The sequence below is a fragment of the Diabrotica virgifera genome, chromosome 3 (genome assembly GCF_917563875.1).
Source record: "Diabrotica virgifera virgifera chromosome 3, PGI_DIABVI_V3a".
Classification (NCBI taxonomy): Eukaryota; Metazoa; Arthropoda; class Insecta; order Coleoptera; family Chrysomelidae; genus Diabrotica; species Diabrotica virgifera.
Window position 1 is genome coordinate 214,613,976 of NC_065445.1, and position 20,740 is coordinate 214,634,715.

The 20,740-nt window shown below is 31.0% G+C and overlaps 1 protein-coding gene across 1 annotated transcript; it reads left to right on the top strand.

Annotated features, from left to right (window-relative positions):
* Nucleotides 1-4,164: 4,164 nt before the first annotated feature.
* Nucleotides 4,165-7,593, top strand: LOC126882360 (uncharacterized). The gene is made up of 2 exons (XM_050647251.1): nucleotides 4,165-4,408; nucleotides 5,094-7,593. Exon 2 carries the CDS (start codon nucleotides 5,113-5,115, stop codon nucleotides 7,504-7,506), a length of 2,394 nt encoding a protein of 797 aa, XP_050503208.1. The 5' UTR covers nucleotides 4,165-4,408; nucleotides 5,094-5,112; the 3' UTR covers nucleotides 7,507-7,593.
* The last annotated feature ends 13,147 nt before the right edge of the window (nucleotides 7,594-20,740 follow it).

Sequence of the window (20,740 nt, forward strand, 5' to 3'; positions counted from 1 at the left end):
GCAGCCGTCCTATTTTAATGAATGTTATGATATCCGGATCCTGGTATATTTCGTATAGTTCAAAGTTGTACCTTCTTCGCCAAATTCCGTTTTCTTTTGTGCTCTTAATGTGTCGCAAGATTTTTTATCAAAGGTGGCTAGCAATGTTTCCTCTCTTTTAGTGAGTGTCCAGATTTCTGAGCCGTATGTGAGTACCGGTAGTCCAGGGCGCATCTGTTTTGAGATGGACGTTGAGAGGTGAGTCAAATTTTTTTGCAGAAATTGCTTGAAAATAACTCAAATAATAATATTTGAGTTATCCTCCCACCCAAAATTGTCCGGAACATTGTTTAAATAATCAAAATGTCAAAATATAAAGGAAAAATTCGATTTTTTTATTGGTTTTTTGATTATAACTTTAAAACTATTCAATTTCCGAGAAAAATTGTACTGACATAATAGTTGCGTAATTAATTTACTACAATACAAAATTGGTTAAAAATTTAAAAAATAGTCACCCTTGTTGCAAAATAGCAATAATTGCGAAAAAAACATACGAAAACAAGTATTCGCATTTTACATTTTTCAACCATTTATGCTACACTTAGGACCTTCATATTTTGCACAGGAAAACTGGATGATATAGTAAAATAACACTGTAAATTTAGTTAAGATCGGTTTAATAGATTTTGCAAAATAAATTTTGCAATCCAGCTTTCCCCAAAAAAAAAATCATTTTTTTTTAATGTTGCAGGACTGAAAATAAAGTAGATAGCAAGTTGAATTTTTTTTGCTTATAGAAGTGTACTGCACCTTTCATTTGCAATTTGCAAAACTAAAATCGAATAATTACCACGCGGCGTCAGGAAATTTTTTAAATAAACGTTAATTTTTGGTGCTACGAGTAGGACAGCGGTGTTCGATTCACACAAGTTGATTTCCACCAAAATTTTTTCCAATGTTTATCTAATGTATTATTTTCTTACTCTATATTTTGTTGTATTTTAATATTTTAATTCCACAAAAATCAAACTAATTTTATTATTGTTTGTGAAATATTGTTTAAACAATTGCATATGTTTAAAAATAATAAACTTTTATTCTCTAAGTTAAAATATATGAACAAAGAAAGTTTTTGCTAAAAAAAGTGTTATTTCAAAAGATAGAGTATGTGTTTTTATTTTGCAATAAACAAATTTATTTATTTATATCGAAAGTAATAAAAATTAAAATGTATCAATCTTTATTAAAGGTCATTCGAATGCCCAATCAGAGCAAACTATCTGCTGTCCTGCGCGTAGCACCAATAATTAATGTTTATTTAAAAAAATTTCTGACGCCGTGGTAGTTAATCCATTTTAATTTTGAAAATTGCAAATGAAAGATACAGTAAACTTCTATAGGAAAACAAACTTGAACTTGAAATATGAACGTCCTAAGTGTAGCACAAATGGTTTAAAAACGTAAAATGCGAATAATTGTTTTTTATGGTCTTTTCGCAATTATTGCTATTTTGCAACAAAGGTGACTATTTTATAAATTTTTAGCCAATTCTATATTGTTGGAAATTTAATTATGCAACTTTTATGTCAGTACAACTTTTCTTCGGAAATGAATAATTTTTAAGTTATAATCAAAAAACGAAGAAAAAAATCGAATTTTTCCTTCATTTTTTGACATTTTGATTATTTAAACAATGTTCCGGACCTTTTTGAGAGGGAAGATAACTCAAATATTATTATTTTAGTTATTTTCAAGCAATTTCTGCAAAAAAATTTGAGTCACCTCTCAACGTCCAAATGTACTAATATTTTTAGAGATGCGCCCTGGTCTACGGTGTTACTAAAGTTTTGTATATTTGGCATTTTGTTTTCCTTGCGACGTTATCTGATCTTAGTTACCGAATTGAGCCATGGTAACTTTTATATTCGCAATAAATATTCGCCTCCTCACTTCCTCTGCTACGTTATTATCAGAAGTGACTAGGGATCCCAAGTATGTAAAGTTTTTTACCCCCTCAATGTAGTATAAGTTATTTTAATAATGTATTTTAAAGTATTTTAATAAGTTAGGGGAGCGAGAAAGAAGAGAAATTTAAGTGCGCTTTTTAAGTTCAAATATATTATTCAAAAGAAACTTTTTGTTTATTCTAAGGGACTTTCTTCCCTCGGTAAGAATGCAATCTTTTATACTGCTTTTAAATTTTTCAAAAATATTTATTTGTTTTTCAGGATTTGAAAAAATTAACGCATTTCAAAAGCATTGAACCAATTTCAGGGCTTTCTTATGTAGTTTTTGGTTTAAAATTTTGTTTAATATTTGTTCGTTTTATTTATTATTTACAACTATTTGTTTAATTATATCTCGAAGGTATTTATTGAAATGGGAATTCCTGTTATCTAAAAAATTGGAAGATGCCTTATGCTATGACAGGCAGCCAATTTATGTTTTGTACGATGCGATGATGATTTTGGTGTATGATAGTTCAAGTCTGATAATTTTTTTTTTAATATAATACAGTCGAACCCGCGTATTGGAATAGCCTTCGTGCCAAGCAAAAGTATTCCTATAATCAGAATATTCTAATAACCAATTATCTGTGGCTATTAGAAACGTTTCGGAACCTCAAATTTCTATTCTTTAAACCGGGATATTCCTATAACCGGTATTTCAATAAGCAGGTAAACCGGAATATTCGGGCAATGTAAGTATAACGACGGAATATGGATTTTGCTGCATATTGGGTCTATGTTACCTGATTACGGCACTGATACTTAAAAAGACTCATTAGTATAATTAAGCAAATTAATTAAAAGACTAAGTTTTCACTCTAATGGCATATAAAACAACATACAATGTTACTCTATATCCCACCAGACTGAAAACAATGGGAACCTTCTCTGGTTACACCTCCGAGGCTTCTACAGTTTGCAAGCCATACGGATGAGGCTAAGGAAGATAACTGAATTTTACAATTTATAATTCACGTCCCATCTGCTCAGCGCGGTAAAGTTCCAACGAGAATGGTTCCCTTAGTACTCCAATCAGAGTAAACTCTCGTTGGAACTTTACCGAGCTGAGCAGATGGGACGTGAATTATAAATTGTAAAATTCCCTCATCTTCCTTAGTCTCAGCATCCGTATGGCTTGCAAATTGTAGAATCCTCGGAGCTGTAACCAGAGAAGGTTCCCATTGTTTTCAGTCTGGTGGGATATATAGTAACATTACGTTGTTTTATATGCCATTAGAGTGAAAACTTAGTCTTTTGCTAGCAGTTGCCGCTAGGGCATCTATGCCATTTCGTTCGTTGCAATCAGATACAGCAGCATGTGCCTCCTGATGAGAGACTAATAAGTTTCGAAACCGGTGGAGGTGCTTGCTGAACTCTCTGATTGGACTTGAATATGATGCGGCTGTATTTTCGTTTTGCAACGAAATTGAAAATGGTTATTCATTTTTGATGACAAATTAATTAACTTTGTACTGGTATTAATGGCCGCTCTTTGGTATTTTGTTAGTTAGGTATTAATAAAAGGTCTAGTTTCCAGTTTGATTCCAAAATTAGATTGAACACTATGTAATTCACTATTACACCAAATTTGATAATTTTCAAGTAGAAACAAATAAATTTTGATAAAAACTACGAGCTGATTGAAACATAGTTTACTCGTTAAAAAACCAGTTTCGAATCCTGCCAAAGCTTTTGATTGCGTAAATCAGGACATTATGATAAAAAAACTAAATTTATACGGAACTCAAGGTATTTCTTTGAATCGGTTTCAATCTTACCAGGATAATCGGAAACAGCTGGTTATAGCGAATGATACAGACTCTAGTCTCAAAAATATTGCATGTGGACTACCACAAGGTTCAGTATTGGTCCTCTACTTTTCGTTATCTTTATTAATGACAGCATTAGTTTAAAAATCGATGGAAAAATTTTTATTTTTGCTGATAATATCAGTATCACTTGGAGCAACTCAAATATCGCAACTCTCCATCCTAGTGTACCCTCCGAGTAACGTTCTACCTTTAAGACTAGAAATTTGTACAGTGATAACTCATAGCATACCAAGGCCAAACACCATGACCGGACAGGTGTCAGCCCTGCACGTGTATCTACCAGGTGAATCGAAAGGTGCATAGATAGGGGGTAAAATAAACTTTCTCCTGTAAAGTTTAAATTCAACTAACGTAAAAGCACCGTATACCGTCCGGTCTCCCAATTCCGTCCGACAAAGAAATTGCGCTCTATACCTCAGAGTTTCGTCGCAATCAGACGGCCGAGTAGAATTTTTGATAGGTTATATCCCCACTCATTCTACTTTTAGCACGCAGACATTTTACGTTTACTGTTGTCAGTGCGATTCAGTTCATTGCAAGTGCATGTCTTGTTTTAAGCTATACTGATTCCAAAAAAACATAAAGGTAAGGAATACTTATTTTCCATATTTTATAGATACTACGTTTAACAGTTATGTTTTTACTTATTTATTAGAATCTTTCATATTTATTTATTGTAAATATACATATATTTTTGTAATTTTTTTCGAACAATAGATTTTATTACCGAAATTAAAGTGGACGGAATAGGGTAATGCAGAATATCAAGGGGTTCTTGATACCGTCCTAGCGGACGGTATTAGGGATTAACTCCTTCAGTTTCAAACGCTTTGTAAATATAAGTCTTAGTTAAATAATATAATCCGACATATTTTAACCATAATATATATTTTGCTCCGTTTAAAAACCTAAATACGACCTATTATAGGTACAACTCATTTTAAGAAAATTAGTGTCAACTATTAAGTGAATTCGAAAATTCAATTTAAAATTTAACCCAAGAATGATGCATTTATTACCTATTCTAGATTTAATGTGTAAGTTTGGTTTAGTTTTTATTTGTAAAAAATGTTTATGGTAGTTCTTCCTCTCAGTTTGTATTATCAAGTATGATAAAAATGACTATCTAATTAGTAAAACTCATTTAAAGGAATTGGACGGACACAGGAACCTTCTGTCCTATATCCGTCCATGGTGGACGGACAGAGCTACCTCAAACTCCTGTTACCGACCCCATAAAATAAAAACTAATAAAATATTTTTTTTTCAGTTTTTTATTATCTGCAACTATGGTATACAAAAAGCGGATGAAGTATCCCCGAGAGAATATCCAAAAAGCTATAGAAGATATTAATTTGAAACGTTTAAGTATTCGACAAGCCTCCAAAATATACAATGTGCCTAAAAGTACTTTGTTAGATACTATGAAAGAAAAGTACAAAACTCCGGGCAATATTGGAGGGCCAACAGTTTTGTCCAGTTCCGAAGAAGACTTGATTATAAAATGGATAATCGAAATGGGTAACGTGGGATTCCCGGTAACAAGATCTCAACTTGTTGATTCTGTTTCAAAACTAATTCAAAATTTGAAACGAAAAACCCCATTTAAAAATTACATACCTGGTAAAAAATGGTACAATGGTTTTCTCGCTCGTCATCCAGAAATTTCAAAACGTGTTCCACAATCACTATCTTCTTGTAGAGCCGCAGTTACGGAACAAAATATAAGAAATTGGTTTACCCAAGTTCGGGATTATATGACAAAAATGAATTTTTTACACATTCTTGAAAACCCCAAGAGAATATTCAATTGTGATGAAAGTGGTTTCTATTTATCCCCTCAAGAAAAACAAGTGTTGGTTAGAAAAGGTGCAAAAAAGGTATACAGTCGCATAGCTAATGACGAAAAAGAATGTCTTACAGTTTTGCTAACTGTTGGAGCTGATGGTTCTGTACCTCCGCCATTAGTTTTGTATCCCTACAAACGGTATGTGTCAGCTGCAATAATAACGAACATGCCAAACCAGTGGGGAGTTGGGCACTCTGAATCTGGTTGGATGACAAGTGAGACATTTTATGAATACGTTACAAATGTATTTTTTCCCTGGTTGGAAAAGAACAGTGTTCCACTCCCAGTGATATTGTTTCTGGATGGACACTCTTCCCACATCAATCTGCCTATTACTGAATTCTGCAAAGAAAAAGGTATTATTTTAACAGCATTTTACCCCAACGCAACTCACCGATTACAGCCGTTAGATGTTGGTGTTTTTTATCCCATTAAAAATAACTGGCGAAAAGATGTTCGATCTTGGCGTATGGAGAATAACGGAAGAAAACTTCAACGGGCTGAGTTTGCAAAACTCTTAGACAAAACTTTGAAGGCTACAGTCTGTACATCGATAATAAAAAGTGCATTTGAATCATGTGGACTCTTTCCGTTTAACGAAAATCGCATTGATTATTCAAAATTAATAAAACCAATAGAACAAAAAGATTCTGATGATAAAATAACTGAATCAACATCCACTACAACTGTTAATGTTTATGATTCTAAACTACTTCGAGAGGTAGAGATACGTTTAAAGCCAGAGGTTGTTAACCGTTTTAGGATTGCTGAATCAGCGGCCCAACTAGAAGAAAAATATGTAGCATTGTATGATTTCTGGAAGAGTCTTCATCCACAAAATGTCGATCATGATAAAACTTTGGAAAACAATTTGCCAATTAATGCTGCTAACGAGACCATTGTTGACATACACTTCGATGAAAACTTTTGGTTTTGCAATAATGATACAATTGAAGCTACAGTCAAAGCAGATGGAGCATTGGTCTTAATTCCTTCACAGAATAGCAATTCTAGTTCGCCAAAACCTGGTCCATCAGCATCCAAGAACAATGATTGTGAGAATATAGACTATTATTTAGCAGTAAGTTCACCCCAAGAAAAAACACCACCTAAGAACAAAATAGTAAACACAACTCCTTGTAATAGCCCATTAAAAGATGATTCAATAGGTATAGTTTATTCTGATCAAAAAAGACAAGTACAAAATCAAGAAAAAACCCCACTTAAGCAAATTACAACAACATCAGAGAATAATAGTAAATATCCAACACCTTTCAAAAAAGCACTATTTTGGCCGGAAAGTTCTGCAAAGAAAAAAAATAATAGCACAGAAGACACCAAGGAAAGGAAAAAACCAAAGATTTATCCTACAGTAGCTATAAGTGATGAATTTATGGAACATCAACGAAGACTCAAAAAAGAAAAAGAGGAAAAAGAAAATGAGAAATGTGAACGAATCCGAAAGAGGAAAGCAAAAACAGAGATTCAACAAGCAAAAAAGAAAAAGTGTCCTCCAAAACACACACCAGGCATAGATACTGGTAATAATAATACGGAAAACATAAATAAAAAGAATATAGAAATATATTCAAAGGACGATTTTGTGTTGGTTCAGTACGACAGTGAATATTTCCCTGGTGTAGTTCTGGAACGAAGCAATGATACTTTGAGAGTTAAAAGTATGACTATGAATGGAAAGTACTGGAAATGGCCAGATAGAGATGACATTTTAAATTATGACTTTGATGATGTAGTTTGTAAGATTGCGAGACCTTCACTCATAAATAAACGCGGCGCCTATGAAGTTCCAGAAATTGAAAACCTAAAAAAATGAAGTCTTTTTTTTTTATTATTTAATTCATTTGCAGTCATTAAGTTCGTTTCAAAACTTTGTACTTAAATAAAACTTATTTTTAAATTATTTGTTTTGTTTTTTGGCCATTTTTTTGCAAATTTATTTAAAAATTATTCATAATGGGTTTTTTTTGTCATAACTACATAAATAGGACGGATAACGGTACTCTTGTGGACGGAATTGGGAAAAAATCATTAATGTGGACGGAAAACGGCTATTTGCGAAATTTTTGCATTTGGTTTCTTAAATAAGCAATTTTGTTGAAATGACTACTGTTATTATTATAAATTTGGCTCTAGTAAGAATTAATAATGCATAATAGCTTATAGACAGAATTACTTTAAATTTCAATGATTCGGAATTGATCTTTCAAACAATTTTATATATACCACTTATAACCGGTCGGAATTCGGTGCTCTTACGTTATGTGTTTGAGTAAGTCTTTTAGAAGGAATGTGTACAATGACAGGCGATTTTGAACAGCATAAGGCCTTAACAGGAGAAGAGAAAGATTAGTAAGTAGATATTCTTTAAACAGGGATTGATAAAATCCCGAAGAGTTTTTTGCAATACAATATCGACAACTGCTTTGTTCTTTAATTGCTAATCAAGCGGGCGCGACACTGTAGTATAAGTGACGACGTTTGAGTTTGCATAAATTCATTATCTCGAGAATGCGCAAATTTGAAGAAAAATCCTCAGACAGGTCGATCTTTATTTTTAAACTAGGACTTTTTGGCATATATATTACTAGTGACGTCATCCATCTGGGCGTGATGACGTAATCGATGATTTTTTAAAATGAGAGTAGGGGTTGTGTGATAGCTCATTTGAAAGTTTATTTAATTCTCTATTCAGTAATATAAACATTAAAATAATTATTTATATAGCGATACGCTTTAATTACTATTTTTGCTAATTTTAATTTAAATAATTTTTCTCAAAACGAAATAATATGTAGTCCAGAAAGCCACTGCGCATCCGCTAGGAAAAATATTTTAATTCGGATTTTTTGCACAATCTTACTCAAAAAGGACTCCTTTTAACAAATTTGCATGTTGCCAGAACCAAAAGGTGGTCAAAAATTTTTTAAACGTTTTTTTTTGTTTTTTTCCTAAAATTATTTTTTTTGCACGGAAAAAAGTTTTTTTAGGTTTTTTGGATCATTCCAAATAGAAAAGGTCTTTAGTGACTTTTCTCTAAAAATGATAGTTTTTGACAAATAAGCGATTAAAAATTGAAAAATTGCGAAATCAGCCATATTTAACCCTCAAAAACTATGTGAAACACTGAAAATTTGAATGTTACCAAGGCAGGTTGATATTCTTTAAACATTGATTGATGAAATCCCGAAGAGTTTTTTGCAATACAACATTCAAAACTCCTTTGTTTTTTAATTGCTAATCAAGCGTGCGCGACACTATTTTCCACGCGACAGTATGGTGCAAATGAAAGGAATAAATTCGTTATTTCATAAACCGGCGACTTTAAGGATAAATCTCGAAACAGGTCGATTTTTATTTTTAAGTTATGATATTGTGGCATATATGGTATAATAGTGACGTCATCCGTCAAGGGGTGATGACGTAATCGATGATTTTTTTAAATGAGAATAGGGGTCGTGTGGTAGCTCATTTGAAAGGTTCTTCAATTCTCTATTCAGTAATGTAAACATTTACATAATTATTTATACAGGGTGTCCTTCTACTTCTTTTTTTGTCAAATAATTTAATTTAATAAAAAATTTTTGGACACCCTGTATAAATAATTATGTAAATGTTTATATTACTGAATAGATAATTAAAGAACCTTTCAAATGAGCTGGCACACGACCCCTATTCTTATTTAAAAAAATCATAGATTACGTCATCGCGTCCAGATGGATGACGTCACTAGTATACCATATATGCCACAATATCATAACTTAAAAATAAAAATCGACCTGTTTCGGGATTTTTCCTTAAAGTTGCCGGTTTACGAAATAACGAATTTATTCCTTTCATTTGCACCATACTGTCGCATGTCGGTGGAAAATAGTGTCGCGCACTCTTGATTAGCAATTAAAAAACAAAGGAGTTTTGAATATTATATTGCAAAGAACCCTTCGGGATTTCATCAATCAATGTTAAAAGAATATCCACCTACCTTGGCAACATTCAAATTTTCAGTTTTTTACATAGTTTTTGAGGGTAAAAATGGCTGATTTCGCAATTTTTCAATTTTTAATCGCTTATTTGTCAAAACTATCATTTTTAGAGAAAAGTCACTAAAGACCTTTTCTATTTGGAATGATCCAAAAAACCTAAAAAACTTTTTTCCATGCAAAAAAAATAATTTTAGGAAAAAAACAAAAAAAACGTTTAAAACATTTTTGACCACCTTTTGGTCCTGGCAACATGCAAATTTGTTAAAAGCAGTCCCTTTTGAGTAATATTTTGCAAAAAATCCGAATTAGAATATTTTTCCTAGCGGATGCGCAGTGGCTTTCTGGACTAATGGGCCATATAAAAGTCACAGTTAATATACAAACCAGATGCTAAGAAAGACATGGTTTTACGAAACGAAATGCATCCCTAACCATATGTTTTTGGTGTGTTCAGTGTAACAAACTGAATTCCCCATAAATTAGTTATCATATCAGACCATTATATCAACAACTCACTTTGGACATGCAATCGTTTTAAAACTGCAGAAGTGTTTCTGTTTTTATACGCCAGATCTAAATAATTTATTGGCCATCTGGTCAGAGGGTAGAAACACAAGCAGATTAGCATCTGTGGCTTTCTTAACAGTCTCTTCACAGCATGCGAACCACGTGGACACCCGACTCTCGCTAACAATCGACCCTCTTCCGAGACCTAAGCAAAACACCTTTTTGTTACCAAAATAAATAAATATTTTACTGTTCGTCGTTAACTTATATTTAGTATTTTTTAATTAATTCCGTCAAATCACACCTACCGGAATATTTATACGGGGTGTATAAAACTTTTTTCTTTATTAAATTAATTTACACAAAAAGACGAAAAATTTTTTGCTCACCCTGTATAAATAATTATGTTAACGTTTAGATTACTAAATAGAAAATTAATTAACGTTTTAAATGAGCTATCACACCACTTCTACTCCTATTAAAAAATCACCGATTACGTCATTACGCCCAGATGGATGACGTCACTAGAATTATATATAACAATATAATATGCCAAAAGGTCTTATTTAAAAACAAAAATCGACCTGTCTGAGGATTTCTCTTCAAATTTGTCCATTCTCGAAATAATGAGTTTATGCAAACTCAATCGTCCTCACTTGATTAACGCCCGCTTGATTAGCAATTAACAAACAAAGGGGTTTTCGATATTTATATCGACCTACCTTGGCAATATTGAAATTTTCAGTTAAATGTCAGATTCAGGGTAAAAATGACCGATTTCGCAATTTTTAAAATTTTAATCGCTTATATGTCAAAAACTATTAACCTAAGAAAAATGTTAACAAAGACCTTTTCTGTTTGGAATGATTCAGAAAACCTAAAAAACCTTTGTTCGAAGCAAATCAAATAATTTTAAGAAAAAACCCTAATCTTTCCTCTCGCCTGGCAAGGTCTTATGCTGTTCAGACAGAATCGCCTGTCATTGTATACATTTCTTCTAAATAACTTACTCAAACACATACATACATACATTTAAACTTTACAGGAGAAAGTTAATTTGAGACCCTAATTATGCACTTTTCGATTCACCTGGTAGATACACGTGCAGGGCTGATGCCTGCCAGGTCACGGTTTTTAGACTTGGTGTGATATGAATTATCACTAAACAAATTTCTAGCCTCATAGGAAGAACGGTACTCTGAGGATTCACTAGCTCTGTCTTGACTATAATATAACTTCTGATCTACTCATAATAAAAACCTGGTCCGATTCTAATTTACTCTCTTTTAACGTAGACAAAACAGTAACATTGTCCTATAAAGGAGCTCTTCAGCCCTTACCTTTTAATAACAGCCAGATTAGTATCGTTGATTCTGTAAATTTTCTTGATATTTTTTTAGATAGCAACCTTAAATTTTTCCTTCATATCGATGTGAAATACTTAATGTGATAAGATATGCAGACGACACAGTAATTCTGTCAGATAATTTTGAAGGTCTCCAAATTCTGCTTGATCGTATTCACGAGGTAGGAGAGGAAATGGGCATTAATATAAACTCAAACAAAACCAAATTTTTAGTGTTTAGTCGTAACCCACATCCTGATGCAAAGCTTCAATTCAACGGAGTCCAAGTTGAGAAAGTTCACAAAATGACATATTTGGGAACTGTGATAACGGACCAACTAGATCCAGACATAGAAATAAAACGTAGAATAGCAATGACTAAAACTACTTTTATGAAAATGAAGTCATTTCTTTGCAATAACCATCTCAGTTTAGAACTAAGACAAAGAATGGTCAAGTGCTATGTTTGTGCAAATGGTATAGTGCAGAAGTGTGGACGCTAAAAGTAGCAATCATAAACAGAATTGAAGCATTGGATGGGTTTAATAGATTTAGCAAAATAAATTTTGCAATCCAGCTTTCGCAAAAAAAAATCACTTTTTCAAAATGTTACAGGACTGAAAATAAAGCAGATAGCAATTTGAAATTTTTTTTGCTTACAGAAGTGTACTGTACCTTTCATTTGCAATTTGCAATACTAAAATCGATTAACTACCACGGCGTCAGGATTTTTTTAAATAAACATTAATTATTGGTGCTACGCGCAGGACAGCGGATAGTTTGATCTGATTGGGCATTCCAATGACCTTTGATAATGATTCATACATTTTAATTTTTATTACGTTTCGATATAAATAAATAAATTTGTTTATTGCAAAATAAAAACACATACTCTATCCTTTGAAATAACACTTTTTTTAGGAAAAACTTTCTTTATTCATATATTTTAACTTAGAGAATAAAAGTTTATTATTTTTAAACATATGCAATTGTTTAAACAATATTTCACAAACAATAATAAAATTAGTTTGATTTTTGTGGAATTAAAATATTAAAATACAACAAAATATAGAGTAAGAAAATAATTATTAGATAAAGATTGGAAGAAATTTTGGTGGAAATCGACTTGTGTGAATCGAACACCGCTGTCCTTCGCGTAGCACCAAAAATTAATGTTTATTTAAAAAATTTCCTGACGCCGTGGTGATTAATCGATTTTAATTGTGCAAATTGCAAATGAAAGGTACCGTACATTTCTATAAGCAAAAAAAAAATTCAACTTCCTATCTGCTTTATTTTCAGTCCTGCAACATTAAAAAAAATGAATTTTTTTTGCGAAAGCTGGATTGCAAAATTTATTTTGCAAAATCTAGTAAATCGATCTTAATGAAATTTACAGTGATGTTTTACTATATCATAAAGTTTTCTGGGTAAAATATGAAGTTCCAGTTTAGCATAAATGGTTGAAAAACGTAAAATGCAAATACTTGTTTTTGTATGTTTTTTTTCGCAATTATTGCTATTTTGCAACAAGGTTGACTATTTTTTAAACTTTTAACCAATTTTATATTGTAGGAAATTTAATTACGCAACTTTTATGTCAGTACAAGTTTTCTCAGAAATGAATAGTTTTAAAGTTATAATCAAAAAACCAATAAAAAAATCGAATTTTTCCTTCATATTTTGACATTTTGATTATTTAAACAATGTTCCGGACTATTTTGAGTGGGAGGATAACTCAAATATTATTATTTGAGTTATTTTTAAGCAATTTCTGCAAAAAAATTGAGTCACCTCTTAACGTCCATCTCAAAAGAGATGCTCCCTGGACTATTATGTATAAGTATAAGTAGAATTTTAATCTATATTTGATTTTCATATGCAACAACTTAACTTAACTTATTAAATTTATTTTGCAATTTTTTTTAATTTTTGCAGTAGATTGTTATTGTTTTTTTTTACTTCATTATTTTTTATTTATATTGACGATTTATATAATTTTAGTAAATTTTGTTTTTTATTGTTTTTATTTATTGTAATCTCTTGTATAACCCCCTCCGTGGCTCAGTGGTAAGAGTGCCTACCTTTGGATCGAAAACTCCGAAAGATCGTGAATTCGAATCTCACCAGGGTCACTAATTTTTTGTTTATTGTAAATTATTAAATGAAGATAGTTTCTGTCCTTGTGGGATCGGTACTCACCGGAGGGACCGCAGACGTTCGGATACAATTAGCGTCTCTTTGCAAAGACAATGACGTCGACTTTGCAAAATAACAAGACACTTACTCAACACACACACTACACATGACACTAGATACCTAACTGTAAAAATTTACCGTACCTACCATGCCAATAGCCATTAGTTGTCGAGGCATTAGCTAAATAAAAAAAATCTCTTGTATGCTTTATCTATAAAATTCAGTGGCGGCTGGTCTGTAAGTGAAAGCGGAGATCATATCCGGTGGTTCAAGATTTTTTTGGAAAAACGAGACCTACAAATCCCATTTTAAATAATTTCTTATTTCATCATCTGTATTGGTTTCTTATAACTTATTTTGCAATATGTTGTTTAAATTTAAGCGAATCTTTATTTGACAAATAAATATGAAATAAGTAAAAGGACTTCATTACTAATTGTCAAATAAATCAGATAAATAGTATGATATAATATGTAATTATAACAGCCAGAATATCAACAAACTACTTAAACTCAAAATCTAAAATAAATAAAAATTTACATTTTTATGCGGATTTAAAAAGTAAATCGATTCTTCTGGCCTTAGATTTTGCGAAATGATCGATCATTTGCTCGTTGAAATTTGTGATCGTTCGAATTAAAGATTTCTCCATAGTTAACATAGCTAAAGCACACAACCTATCCTCTCCCATAGTATTTCTTAAAAACGTCTTGATGCGTTTTAACGTAGAAAAGCAACGTTCACTTTCCACTGTAGTCATCGGCAAAGTACATAAAACGTTCAATAATTTTACACATTCAGAAAAGGTATCACATAAATTGTTATTTATGAATAACTGTAGAATTGAAATAATCCCGCTGTTTTTATCAAAATTTTCACGATCATACATCACTTCAAGTTCGGTTTCCAGTTTGAAATAGTTTATAAGTGGATAGTTGACTTTGACTAACTTTAGTGTATTTTCGGGAAATTTTTTCCTGTAGTCTATAAACCTTTCAGCATAAAAAAGTTGAGCAATCACAAGATGTTCACTAAAACTGAATCAATGTTGAATTTCTGATAAAACGATATCACACACTTCCAGTGAAGTTTGACGTTTTGAGTCCTCATGTCTTGGCCGTTTATTAGAAACTGTCGTGCATAACGATGAGGGCTGTGAAGAATTGCTTAATACTTTGGCTCTGATTTTTTCAACGCACTCTTTAAATTTGGCAATATAGTTTTTAATATTTAAAACATCGATATTACGTTTCTGAAGTTGATTAAACAATATGTCACAATGCGGAATAATCATATGGAAAAAATCTAACCAATATAAGAAATCAGTATCTTTTAAGTAATTTTTCAATCCAATGGCTTGACTTAAAGTATTATTATCGTCTTCATTTTCTATAATTTTCTCCAAGCAAGCTAGAATATCTTTTTGATATAAAAATACAGTTTCTACGCAGCGTGTATTAAAGTACCATCTGGTTGGCTCTGCTTTAGGTAGTCTTACCTTCACAACTTCGTCCAAAACCGCTGTCCTCTTAGGAGATTTTCCAAAAAATGACGAAAAAATCGGATTGTTGAATTTCAGATTTTATTTTATGATGTACGACAGCCAACATTGACTCTAGTAAATCATTTTGTATTGACTTCGATATACCTTTAAAAACTGAACTTTTGTCTAGATGTTCTTTAAAAATCGAATCCAGTTCTGATACGAAATTTACTAAACCGCGAAATACACCGGGATTTTCAGATAATTCTGTTCATCATGGCCTCTTAACGCGAGTTCAAGCGCTCCGCAGAACTTTATACAGTCAATAATTTTATTTAACATGTATCGGTTTTTTGTTACATTTTCATTAAAAATTTTAATTGATTGTCTATACGCACTATCTAATTGCATTCGGATGTCGGCACGGCCCCGAGTTGCAAAAGACATGGCACTTTTCATGTGATTACCAGACAAAGAACGTTTTTTATTTTATCTTTCAAGTGTTTTAAATCAGTAAACCCCGTTTTGCACCACACTGGATCGTTAAAAAATAGTAAACACGGAAAACAATAAAATGCATTCGATACCTGACATCCACAAAGCCAGTCTGACAATTCATACATATTTTGGCGAAAATACCGATGAACAGGTTTATTTTTGTCCATTGTAGTCTGTTTGATTTCAAGACACGGTTTTGGAATTCCGCAATCTTTAAACTTCAAACGTTCATTAAAATTTAATTTCATTTGGCGTTGGAGTTCATTTATACTAATCACTACCGACATTTTTTAAAAATCTATAATAAAATAATATTAATCTCACAAGCGCACTTAACTTAACTTTGTAAATTCCGAACTAATCTTACTCTCTGCGTAGATAGTCACGTCTCAACCGTAGATAAGATAGAAACTGAGAGATTTTAGTCTCAACAACGAAAACGATACCTACGGTCTACGGTCAATGACCACGATTTGGTACCAGCTTGCATATAAGTGCGTATTTTCGTGAACGTTCGGATTCCCAGTGCTGTATTCTCACAGTGAGGTCAAATAAATTTCTTGACCATCGTGAATGTTCGTATTTAGCTGTTTAAGAGTAATATTGCAGTAGTTTCAGTCAAAGATAAATTTGGCTTTCCGGTACCGTCAAACAGCTCGTATTTCACGTTTATTTATCGGTAATCTTTTGGCGGCATATTTGTCGCTATATTCTACAACAACAAAATGACTGAAAAGTCAATACAATAAAAGCAAAATTTAACTTTGAACGATACTATTGTATTCCGAACATTTTTAATACAGAAAATTTTCTTTTTTTAAAGAAATAATTACATTATAATCGCTTGATTGTACAATTATTACAGTGAGGTCATTGACCAATTGACCTAAAGGGATAACCGTCACTGATAAAATTGTAAAATTTTCCATGACAACAAAACATATCTCTATTCTATTCTATTCTATTCTATTCTATTCTATTCTATTCTATTCTATTCTATTCTATTCTATTCTATTCTATTGTATTCAATAATATTATGCAATCTTAAGGATCGATTCCAGCAGTAAAATTGCTGGTAAAAGACTTTTCGCAAAAATGGCCTTTTTTCGATAATATGCCCATTTTTCAGAGAAGTGAGAAAAAAACTGTTGGTGACACAACGCCCTCCAGGCCGAAACCACCAAATTTTTGATTAGTATGGACAGCTATAATATAATAACCTATATGTTTCCTGCAGCCGATTTTGATGATATACATAGTTATAAACAAATGAAGATAAAAAAAACTGTAAATTTTCGCTTTTTTCGTCTATTACCAAAAAGTTAAGCATTTTAACCCGGGAGCAGTCGCGCCGTGAGAAAAAATCTCACAGTTTATCCCTTTCCGTGATAACTTCATGAAAAATTTTTCAACAATGCTTTCCACTCGGAAGTGCCTCGAGGAAGATCGTAGTAATGCGTGGAAATTTTTTTTTTTATTTTTTTTAATTTTTAATTTTTTTGTGGATTTTATGGCTTTGGTGAGAACTATTAGCTTTAAAATTGTTAGAAATAGATATTTTTAATATAACAAGTAAATCAAAATATTATAAAATAGAAATTTTATTTAAATTCGTATTTAAATCCATATTGTGAGATTTTTTCTCTACGCGCGACTGCTCCCGGGTTAAACAAATTTGAGAGTAAGAAGCTCGTACATCGTATAAAAAACTCCAACATGGCGTTCCCTGAATATGTCTATCCTCATTGGTTGCTTAGAAAATTGCAAAATAAGTCATAAACTTTTAGTTTTTATAAATATTCATAACTTATGTAACAATTAACTTCTTATTACAAGGAATTCTGGTGCTTAAATCATACCCTAAATTTCAGAGCAATTAATAAGTCAGAAAATGATGAAGTGACAGTAATACTTTGGATAGTTTATGAAAGAAGAAGATTTACAGTAATTATTTAATTAAAAAAAGAAATAAAAAAATAATTCTAAATATTGCAAAATTATTTTGCAAGACCATGTGAATTAAAAAAAAAAAGGGGGGAGCTAGCTTCGTCCCTAATTGTCCTAGGACAATTATTGTTTTTCTTTCTAAATGTGTATAAAAAATCAGTCTTTCTAAATATGAGAAAATATTTTTTCTATGGTTAACGGTTAAAGAAATTTTTCTAATTGTTTAGAAGTAAGCAAAAAATCGACATGTTATGCAAAATAATTTTACACTGTTTAAAAATAATTTTTGTCATTTTTTTTTATTAAGTTAATAATATAAATGCTCTTCTTTCATAAACTGTCCGAATTATTACTGTAACCTCATACTTTTCTGACTTATAGTGTTGCAAAAAATGAATTTGGGATAAACAAATTAAATAACTTTTAAACTATTTGACCTTGAATTTTAAAATATAATTTAAGCACAAAAAGTCTCAGCATTCCGTGTAATAATAGTCCAGGGCGCATCTGTTTTGAGCTGGACGTTGAGAGGTAACTCAAATTTTTTTGCAGAAATTTCTTGAAAATAATTCAAATAATAATATTTGAGTTATCCTCCCACTCAAAATGGCCGGAACATTGTTTAAATAATCAAAATGTCAAAATATGAAGGAAAAATTCGATTTTTTTATTGGTTTTTTGATTATAACTTTAAAACTATTCATTTCTGAGAAAGGCTGTACTGACATAAAAGTTGCGTAATTAAATTTACTACAATATAAAATTGGTTAAAAATCTATAAAATAGTCGCCCTTGTTGCAAAATAACAATAATTGCGAAAAAAAACATACAAAAACAAGTATTCGTATTTTACGCTTTTCAACCATTTATACTACACTTAGTACCTTCATATTTTACCCAAAAAAACCTTATGATAGTGTAAAATAAAACTGTAAATTTCATTACGATCGGTTTAATAGATTTTGCAAAACAAATTTTGCAACCCAGCTTTCGCAAAACAAATTCATTTTTTTTTAATATTACAGGACTAAAAATAAAGCAGATAGCAAGTTGAATTTTTTTTCTTATAGAAGTGAACTGTACAGTTCATTTGCAATTTGCAAAATTAAAATTGATTAATTACCACGGCGTCAGGAAATTTTTTAAATAAACATTAATTTTTGGTGCTTTGCGCAGGACAGCGGTGTTCGATTCACACAAGTTGATTTCCACCAAAATTTCTTCCAATCTTTATCTAATATATTATTTTCTTACTGTATATTTTGTTGTACTTTAATATTTTAATTCCACAAAAATCAAACTAATTTTATTATTGTTTGTGAAATATTATTTAAACAATTGCATATGTTTAAAAATAATAAACTTTTATTCTCTAAGTTAAAATATATGAAAAAAGAATGTTTTTGCTAAAATAGTGTTATTTCAAAGGATAGAGTATGTGTATTTATTTTGCAATAAACAAATTTATTTATTTATATCGAAATGCAATAAAAATTAAAATGAATCAATCATTATCAAAGGTCAGTGGAATGTCCAATCAGAGCAAACTATCCGCTGTCCTGCGCGTAGCACCAATAATTAAAATTTATTTAAAAAAATTCCTGACGCCGTGGTAGTTAATCGATTTTAATTTTGCAAATTACATATGAAAGGTACAGTACACTTCTATACGCAAAAAAATTTCAACTTGCTATCTGCTTTATTTTCAGTCCTGTAACATTATGAAAAAATGAATTTTTTTTGCGAAAGCTGGATTGCAAAATTTATTTTGCTAAACGTATTTAACCGATCTTAATGAAATTTACAGTATTGTACCGTATCATAAAGTTTTTCTTGGTGAAATATGAAGGTCCTAAGTGTAGCATAAATGGTTGAAAAACGTAAAATGCGAATACTTGTTTTTGTATGGTTTTTTCGCAATTATTGCTATTTTGCAACAAGGGTGACTATTTTTTAAATCTTTAACCAATTCTAGATTATAGAAAATTTAATTACGCAACTTTTATGTTTATACAACTTTTCTCGGAAATGAATACTTTTAAAGTTATAATAAAAAAACGAAGAAAAAAATGGAATTATTCCTTCATTCTTTGACATTTTGAATATTTAAACAATGTTCCGGACCTTTTTGAGAGGGAGGATAACTCAAATATTATTATTTAAGTTATTTTCAAACAATTTCTGCAAAAAAATTTGAGTCACCTCTCAACGTCCAAATGAACTAATATTTTTACAGATGCGCCTGGTCTATAAGAAGGCTCTTACTTAATTTTTTACATAAGTTATGAACATTTATGGTACACCTGGTTCCAAAAAAAACTGATACGACTCTTGAAGCGTATTTTGTAGAAAATAGAGCAGTGTATTTTGAAAGATAAATACCTACTTAATATTTACATTCTGTCAATGTCACTGCCAAATCTTAAAATTTGTCAGATAGCTTATTCTGTTCCACGGTTATTAGACTTTATTATTAATCTTTATTATTAATACTTCTCCGCAACTGAGGGTATCTTATCAACTGTATTGTTTTTAAACAATAGATGATAAAATAAAAATATTGACAGTTCAAAAATGTGAACATTATTACATTGTGTGTGGCCTAAGTTTGGGCTGAAAACTGAAATGTATAAATTTTGGATTATGTTTAATTACGTAGACCAATTTTAACAGTTGTTTTCAATACAGATTTCAATCCTCTACAAATAGTTTCTAATGTCTTTTGATGTCAAATAATTAGGAAAGCTGGAATTTAACAGTTTAGAATTTTACATTGAGTTAAGGCAACATTGTGACGCATGTCAAAATTCTCAATGTATTTTAATTCTATTCATTTTTTTCGAATCCTGAGAAAACTAATAAATATTTTTGAAAAATTTAAACTCAGAATGAAAGACTACATTATTACCGTGGGCTGAAAGTCCCTGAAAACTTCTATATTTATTTTAATAAATTACAGGGCTGAATTTAATACTAATTTGTTTTGTTGTATAATCCACGTTTACAATAATTATGTGATCTATTTGATGTAAAAACTATCATTTATATACTCTTTATAAAATACAGGAATTCAAAATAATATAAACAT